At 39.1% G+C, this 8,653-nt stretch overlaps 1 protein-coding gene across 2 annotated transcripts; it reads right to left on the reverse strand.

Annotated features, from left to right (window-relative positions):
- Positions 1–1,194: 1,194 nt before the first annotated feature.
- On the reverse strand, positions 1,195–7,334 carry LOC124232656 (hyaluronidase-4-like). Of its 2 annotated transcripts, XM_046649600.1 has the most exons (4): positions 7,309–7,334; positions 6,811–6,900; positions 5,125–5,250; positions 1,195–1,450 (listed from the first exon to the last, which is right to left on the reverse strand). In XM_046649600.1, exons 1-4 carry the CDS (start codon positions 7,327–7,329, stop codon positions 1,436–1,438), a joined length of 252 nt encoding a protein of 83 aa, XP_046505556.1. In that variant the 5' UTR covers positions 7,330–7,334; the 3' UTR covers positions 1,195–1,435. The 2 variants fall into 2 exon arrangements, with proteins under 2 accessions (XP_046505556.1, XP_046505555.1); XM_046649599.1 differs by lacking the exon at positions 1,195–1,450 and having other exon boundaries at positions 4,515–5,250.
- Between the last annotated feature and the right edge of the window lie 1,319 nt (positions 7,335–8,653).

Genomic DNA, 8,653 nt, shown 5'->3' on the forward strand with positions numbered 1-8,653 from the left:
TGATGTTAGCGGCCCTTGAGGATCAGGGCCTAGGCCCATTTATTCATTGGGAATTGCAAAATGGTCGTGTTCCATCATACGTTCTTCCTTCATTGGTTTGAATGAGAAGAAACTTCCCTTCCTCCACTACTTGGTTACCTTGAGGCACAGTTCACACAGGAAACGTATAATACATGGTTGATTCTTTCCCTTTATTTACCAGTTTTCAGAGTAATGAGTTAATTCCTTAACATCTTCAAAGGTGGTTAACAAAGGTTTTTCTCTAGCATAGTTTCGACCTCATGGATTTAAATATATTTGATGCATTTCAATCCATTGCAGTTATTTCTTTAGTGATTCTCGAATGTTCCCTCTTTGACAGTGGGAGACTCCTTAAGTTGGTGCGAGAGCACTTTTGATACAATCCTAGGGATCCTCGATAGTATCCTGGCTTACAGTATAGTAAGATATTCCAGACTCATCTTGTACATTTCCTGTCTTAGACCTGGAATCAGACATTTTCCTAAGAGGCTCGGTTTCTTTTATGGGTAAATGATATTTAGATATTTAGAGTAGAAGAGTTAAAGGTACATTGTTAGTAGATCCGTTAACAGTTTTTCTTCCATGGGGTGAAAAGAAGCACTGACTGCCTGATACCAGGATCACTATACTTGTGGGTTGCGCTTTTCTGTAAATTAGTAAAAAGAAATTTGGTACAAAACAAGTCTCCTGTATGTTCTGCTGAGATCTAATCAGCAGATAATTAGTTTAAGTTTCAAGAGAAAAGGATTCAAAGCCTAGGTACTTCTGTGTGATAGTGAGTAAAATATTTTACTACTCTGAGTCATACATAATTTCTTCTACTTCAAAATAGAGATAATATTACCTACCACAGCTTTTATGGGGACCAATATTGAAAGCACTTGCTAATGACAGCTGACATTTGCTAGGGGTTTTTTATGTGCCAGGTCTTATGCTAAGTATGTTACCTACTTGATATCATTAAATCTGTGTAAAAGGACAAAGGACCCCATTATTATCTCCTTTTCATAAAAGAGAACACTGAAGATTAGAGAGGCTGAGTGCTTGCTGTTTCCATGAAAGAAAGTCAGGAAGATCGTAAGAAGCTGCGCTCATTAAGCAGTTTAGGAGGTAGATGTCCTATCCGGGAGCAGCGCGCCACATCAAGTCCTCAGAGAATCTGTAGCTGGAATATCTGCAAGTTGACTGAACAGAACCAGGAGCAGTAGCCCAACTTCATAAAAAAACGCATCAAATTCGTGGTCAAAAGCTGAACGAATATATTTGGATCCTGTTACAATCAGAGTTACGGTGGAAAGAAAACTCGGCAACTAAGAGTCCAGACTGGGCTCTTTCACAAACTGGCTCTTTGACTTTGCCAAGTGATTTATTCTTTTCAGGCCTCAGCTCTTCAGACGAGTTAAACTATGTGATTTCAGAGGCTGGTGTGCTAGGATAAGAATAGAATAGCAATGCTTGAGAATGACTTTGCAATAACTCACTATTAGTGTGCAGAGTTAAAAAAAATCTCTTATAAGAAATTTATAGCTTCTACCAATTCAGGCTTTTGAATCATTCATTGATTCATTCATTCAGAATACTTATTGAGCACCTACTGTGTGCCAGGCACTGTAGCAAGGAGTGTTCTAGCAGTGAACAAAATGAAGTCTTCATTTTCCTAGTTTATATCCCGGTGAGGAAAGGCAGAAAATAAACAAATATGTAATATATGCTTTGTCAGATGGTGATAAATGCTCAGACTAAAGAATAAAGAAGGGAAGTCAATGGTGAAGGAAGGATCCAGCCCCAGTGCCTTCTTTGCTCTCCCTCGAACCCACCAGGCCCACTACTAAACGTGCACCAGCTAAGTCATTCGCCCAGAAGACCCTTTCCCCAAGTATCCTCATGGCGAACTCTCGCATTCAAACAGCATCTGCTCAATGAGGCCCAACACATGGAAAGCCCAACCTCCCCGACTCTGCTCTCTATTTTCTTTCCCATAGAGCTAACATATGACATAAATTGCTCATTTGTATGTTTAATGTCTGACTCCCTCAGCTGGAATGTAAGTTCCAAGAAGGCAAGGCTCTTTGTTTTGTTCAAGAACGCGTATCAGGGGCCAGCCTGGTGGTAAGTGGTTAAGTTTACACATTCTGCTTCAGCGGCCTGGGGTTCGCCAGTTCAGATCCCAGATGTGGACCTACAGATGGCTTATCAAGCCATGCTGTGGCAGGTGTCCTACATATAAAGTAGAGGAAGATGGACACTGATGTTAGCTCAGGGCCAATCTTCCTCAGCAAAAAGAGGAGGATTAGTGGCAGATGTTAGCTCAGGGCTAATCTTCCTCAAAAAAAAAAAAAAAGAATGTATATCAAAGCCTAGAACAATGCCCAAGAAGAAACAATGCTTAATAAATTGATTAATCTACAAATTGATTAATAAGTGAATGAATGAATTAGGAGGGTGATCTAGAAAGCCTTCTCTGATGACGTGACTAAATAGTAAAAGCCTCACGTTTAAAGATCAAAACTTAAGGAAAAGTGCTAATTAAATTGGCTTTATCTAGTTGATAGACTATTATGTGATCTTTAAAATGATATTTAAATGATATTTATGAAGCTTATGAAATCGCATGAAAACTACTTACATGGTTAAGTGAAAAATGGAGGATACAAAAGTATGCCTATATTATTATTACAACCACTTAAAAAAAGTCTTTAGAAGAAATGTGAGAAATAAATATACCAAAAGTTACCAGTACATGTTATAGTGATTATTGATGATCTCCCTTATTATTTTTCCCATTTTAGAAATTTTCTATAATGTGATTGTATCATCTTTCATGTGAAAATAAATTTAGTTCTTAAAAAGGTAATCTATGTAATGCTACCTCCCATTCAGGGTATTATAAAGACTTTCTGTTTTATTTGTATTTTACATTTAGAAATTACATCTTAACAATGTCAGTAACCTCTGACAAGCAGGGACCCAGAGTTGAAAGGAGCAAATGTTTCATAGAAAGACAAAAGAAGTGGAGGAGGTTGAATCAACTCTCATGCCTTCTATAATAGCATCGTCTATCTTGAGTTTACCTTCCAAGTAGACTGTCTCCAGGGGAAGGAAATCCTATCAACCGAAGGTGCCTCTTTAGAGAACACAAGGCACAAGTGACTATCAATAGAACATAACATCAGAAAGAGAAAAGCGGGCGCTGGCCCAGCGGCACAGTGGTTAAGTGTGCACATTCTGCTTCGGCAGCCCAGGGTTTGCTGGTTCGGATCCCGGGTGTGGACATGGCACCAATTGGCACGCCATGCTGTGGTAGGTGTCACACATATAAAGTAGAGGAAGATGGGCACGGATGTTAGCTCAGGGCCAGTCTTCCTCAGCAAAAAGAGGAGGATTGGCAGCAGTTCGCTCAGGGCTATTCTTCCTCAAAAAAGAAAAAAAGAAAGAGGGAAGTTTTCTCTTAAGTGTTTCAATTAATTTGCTGATCAAGGGAAGATAGTTGAAGATTAGCAACATGTATTAAAAACCAAAGTATGCATGGGATGTGTTATTCCATTTACTTCTCAGAATAATTCACTGAGGAAGGAACTATATTACCAAGTTTCAGATGAAAAAATGGAGAATATAAATAACTTGCCCAGAGTCACACAACCAGATGGATAGCGAAACCATAATTCAAATTAGATTCACACTGACTCTAAAACTGCTACTCAAAACTCCTATTTAAGGGTCAAAATATCGACTATTTCTTGACAGACCCCTTCCCAAAAGTAGTTCTGGGTCCTTAAATGTCATTTATTAAATTTTTTTTGAGGAAGATCAGCCCTGAGCTAACATCTGCTGCCAATCCTCCTCTTTTTGCTGAGGAGGACTGGCTCTGAGCTCACATCCATGCCCATCTTCCTCTACTTTATATGTGGGACGCCTGCCACAGCAAGGCTTGATAAGCAGTGCCATGTCCACACCCAAGCTCCGAACTGGCAGACCCCAGGCTGCCAAAGCAGAACATGCGAACTTAACCACTACGCCACCTGGCTGGCCCCTATTAAATATTTTTTTAGTAATGATTTTTGCTTGCAGAACACATCCACCGCATTTTTTATTAACATGGCTCCAGTTTCCAGATCTAGAGCAATGTGGGACTGGCGAGCATAAATACTATACAAAGCCCTTCACAGTGTTTAAATTGTCAGTCTGTAAGGGAAGAACTCATGGCGGGTGAAAGAGGCGCCATATTGGAACAGATGCTTTGGCAGTGGGTTGGCTACATCTCCCCTCGAGTCATTTCCTGCGCCCTCATGAGCAGTCGCCTCAGGAACTGGTTCTGCGCTCAGTGAGCCCAGGCAGGGAGCAAAAGCCGAACCTGGACCTAAGGCTGGAACAGGAACTCTGCATCGGGCCCTCTTCAGGGAACTAGGCGATCGAGTCACACTCGGAGGTGACTCTGTCTGTTGAATCAGATAATTACTTCATAATCTGTCCTTAAGTAAATTGATAGCTAGAAAACGAGTCTTTGAAATCAATAATTTAATATTTACATGTATACTTTTACGGATATATGTTCATATAAAGATTAAAATATATTAGCTCTGGTTTAAATACCACTTATACATTCCAGTAAGAAAGGAGAGTGCATTGATTTTACTCCTGGATCTGGTTTCTTAGTTAAATTGGAGCCAAATAAAATAATATGTTCCTGTTTATGTTAAGTGACCTATATAGCGTCTACTTATAATACCTCTCAATGGATTTCGTAAGGGAAAAAAATTGTCATAAGTTTCACCTCTTCCCTAAGTGACTACTCTAGAGGCCACACACTTCCCTTTAAACCCAATTATCTCACAACTGAATGCTCTGATAACCTGCTAAAAACAGAGGACATAGTGTTATTAGTGAGCCAGAAAAAGAGGAAAGCCCAGAGCAGCCATCAGCTGTCTTCATTTCTCTGCAATCGGCCCCTTCGTATCCCTGATAACACTGACAGGAAAATTTCTCTGCCATCACGGCCAGGTCTGTATCAGATGCTTTTCCTTCCACAATAAATTCTCCATCCTCGGAGGCCTCTATGTAGTAACTTGCAGGGTTCAAATGAAGGTAATCAGGAGCTTTCCACACCTTCCTCAGGCATCTCCCGTTGTTCCTGCACAGGTGGAGGCTGCACGCCTCGGCGGCTCGGGTCACGTTGACTATGTAGCGCCCTAAATCAGAGCTCACAAACTGCTTCACCTTTGTACAATTGCCCTAGAAATGTAGAAACAAATGGCTTTTAGTGTTTTTTCTGGTACTGATAGGGTTAGAGCATCTAGGCCCACAAGGCAGCTATTAGGACTTGATTGAAAGCTAAGGGCTTGGTTCCAGTTGGTGAACTCAGGCTCAGGCACTACGACAAAGGGACCCCGATCAGGAAGAGTGAGTGGCTGAAGGGACAGTAGATGGAGAGCCTGCTACAGGAGGGCTAAGCAACTGAGCTTGCAAGTGGGTCCCAGAGTCAGCATATGTGACCTTGCCTTCTTCCAGTTTACATCCTCTTTTTTCTCCTTCTAGCTCCCAAGATAATGGGTGTGAAATAAAAGTGGAACAAATTAGTAATCACGCCAGAGCTGCTGTCCTCCAGCCACCTTTCTGATGTGTGGTACCTTTCATGGTTTTGTTAGAATCTGAATCGTCATATTCTACCGATTTATTGCTGACATAACATATAGCCCTCTGGATTTTCCTGGTACTAGTGCTCAATAGCGACTTCTCTGGGCTCTATCCTGTATATAATTCAAACATAGGAAAGCCAGGAAGGCTGACCAGGTCATTATTTTTGTGGTTCCTGTTATCTTCTAAACTGAGGCCACCTGGTTTGTACACTCGGCTTCCTGATGAAGCTCTTCTCATGTCACATGTGCTGGAAGGGAAATATCACACTGGGGAGTCAGGATTGATCCTCACAATTCCTACCTAAGTCTCACATGTGGACAGAGGAGACTTTTAACCTTATATTGTCACAAATAGTTTCATGAACGATATCTCAGTAGCGACAAATTGAGCCTGTGAAATTCTAAGAATAGTATCAGATCATCATGAATTTGCAAAAAGTTTGATTTAAATGAAGTGTTTAAGATACAAATATTATAATTCAAGGCAAACTGTATTACACTATAGAGATATAAATAAACAACATCTGGAAACACAGAAGAGATCGTGATTAATGCGGATTGGGGAAGACTTCTGAGTAAATAATATCTGAGCTGGGAGAAATTTCAGGAGACATATAAGTCTTATTTTAAATGCTATTAATTTTTGGCTAATTTCTCCATAGAAGAAAAATAAGTTCAATGTGGAGATTAAAAAGTCACCATCTGTTTCAACTTCTCAAAATAGGATATAACACATTTTATGCAGTGATTAATACAAGGGCTCCAGAGTCAAAGTGTCTGTAATGTCAGCTCCATCACTAACTAGCCTAACTAGCTGTTACCCTGGATAGATTTCCTTATCTATAAATGAGGAAGCTAGTCTCTACTTCCTAAGGGTTATTATGACCACTAAGTGAGTAAATCCAAAACAAGAAATCACTTAGCACAATCCTAGCATATAGTGAATATTCAACAAATGTCAATATTATAATTACTCTCTTAACAAAAGTTAATAATATTTATGAGCTCCATCTATGCATCAGGCACTGATTTGAGCTTTTATTCTAAAGCAAGTTTACTGTGCAAGCCACGAGAGCTCTTATTACAGTGAGCTCTATAGGAAAACAGAGCAAATCCTTGGAATAATGTTAACTATACCTTCAAGGTACCAACTTACCTCAGATGAAGTTAAATTCATGTCTCCCCAAATAACAAAGCCTGCAGCTCCCAAGGCAGCGCTTTCTCCAATGGTACTGATTAGATCTTGCTAGATGAAGAGTAGAGTTTGTTACTCATCTGAATACAAAACAACCCACCAGAGACTAGGATTGGGGGCTGAGTTCAATATAATAGGATGACACTACTCTCCACTTTCTTGGAGTAACACAAATGTTGAATGAACTAAGGCTCAAAAATGACACTCTATAATCCTATGGAAAAACGTATTAAATATTTTTAAAGGAAAAGTTACATTTTGCCAAACAGGATATTATTCTGAAGACAATTAGCCTGTGAATAGCCACCAAAAGTTGTTTAATCGAAGCTTACTAGGGGCATATACACAAAGCAGCTATATGTATATGACTCAGAAACAGAATCCAATAGTTAGGAATGCCTGGCCTTCCTCTTAGCTAAGTTCCTTTTCCAGTTTGCAACACCCCCCTGAGAACTTCACCTCTGCAGTGACTCGTGTCATTTGGATCCAAGGCCAGGCAAAGGAACACAGTGTTAAGAACTTACAGGCTCTCATTTGGTCCAACCCTTATATTTGGTCCCTGAAACTATTTGTCTTTAATTTTCAAAATACTTGAGTATCTAGATCATTTCCAAATAAGATAAAACATAGACATTAATTATTATATAGGTTTATCTACTTCTGGCTTCTTATTACAGAGAAACTAAAAGATGTGTGGGTCTATTAGTAAACATGTCCTGTATTTCATCAAAAAATTGTTCTATAGGGTGACAAGAGATTTTCACATACTGAGGTATATGGGATAACTATTCGGGTTCAAAACTGATCAGCTTGAACTAAAAAGCTTGACTTATGGCCTATCAAACATACGTTGTACATCTGCTTTAACTGTTAAAGTAAAAAAGGTACGCTCTTAAGATAAGAATGCCTATTTCCACTCCGACACGCTATTGGTAATGGCCAGATTGGTCCCTTTCCTGGATATCAGGGTCATGTTGACCTGCTAATTTGCAACTAAATATTCCTTTGAAATTTTGATGAAAATGTATCCTGGGTGTGTTTAATGTATATTCTTTGTTCTAAAAAGATATAAGACTATACTAAAAATCACACTTGTCTTGAACGCTCTCTAAGACCTACCCAGTTATAATGCCCACTCTGGTTCAAGTAAAACTCACCTTGTTTCTCTTATCTTAGAACTGTTATTGATCATTTTGCAACAACAAAGGTAACATGTTTCTGGAAGTTATAAAAAGTATTTATGAGTTGGCCAAATCACAGAATGCTAACGTAAAGGACAGTTCGTAATTGCTTGCTTTTTAGTTTTCACTAAAAATTAAGGTCTGTAAGAATTAAGAATTCTAATTAATATACGTAATTAAAAACTTCTTGGGGCCAGCCTGGTGGCACAGAGGTTAAGTTTGCACATTCTTCTTTGGTGGCCTGGGTTTTGCCAGTTCAGATCCTAGGTGCAGACTAATGAACTGCTTGTCAAGCCATGCTGTGGCAGGTGTCCCACATAAAATAGAAGAATATGGGCATGGATGTTAGCTCAGGGCCAGTCTTCCTCAGCAAAAAGAGGGTTGGTGGCAGATTTTAGCTCAGGGCTAATTTTCTTCAATAAATAAATAAATGAACAAACAAATAAAATTTACAGAAAAATAAATTAAATAAAATAAAAAGCATTAAAAATTTAATAAGGAAAACGTCTTTGTATTCAAGGAAAGTAAGTTATATGTTTTCAGTAAAGAAAGTATAAAGAATGGAAATATTTTTGTTCATTTTGTTAAGAAAGATAGATTTGTCCTAAGGTACTAGGAGGGAA

This window comes from Equus quagga, unplaced genomic scaffold, assembly GCF_021613505.1.
Source record: "Equus quagga isolate Etosha38 unplaced genomic scaffold, UCLA_HA_Equagga_1.0 HiC_scaffold_9741_RagTag, whole genome shotgun sequence".
In the NCBI taxonomy this organism is placed as follows: Eukaryota; Metazoa; Chordata; class Mammalia; order Perissodactyla; family Equidae; genus Equus; species Equus quagga.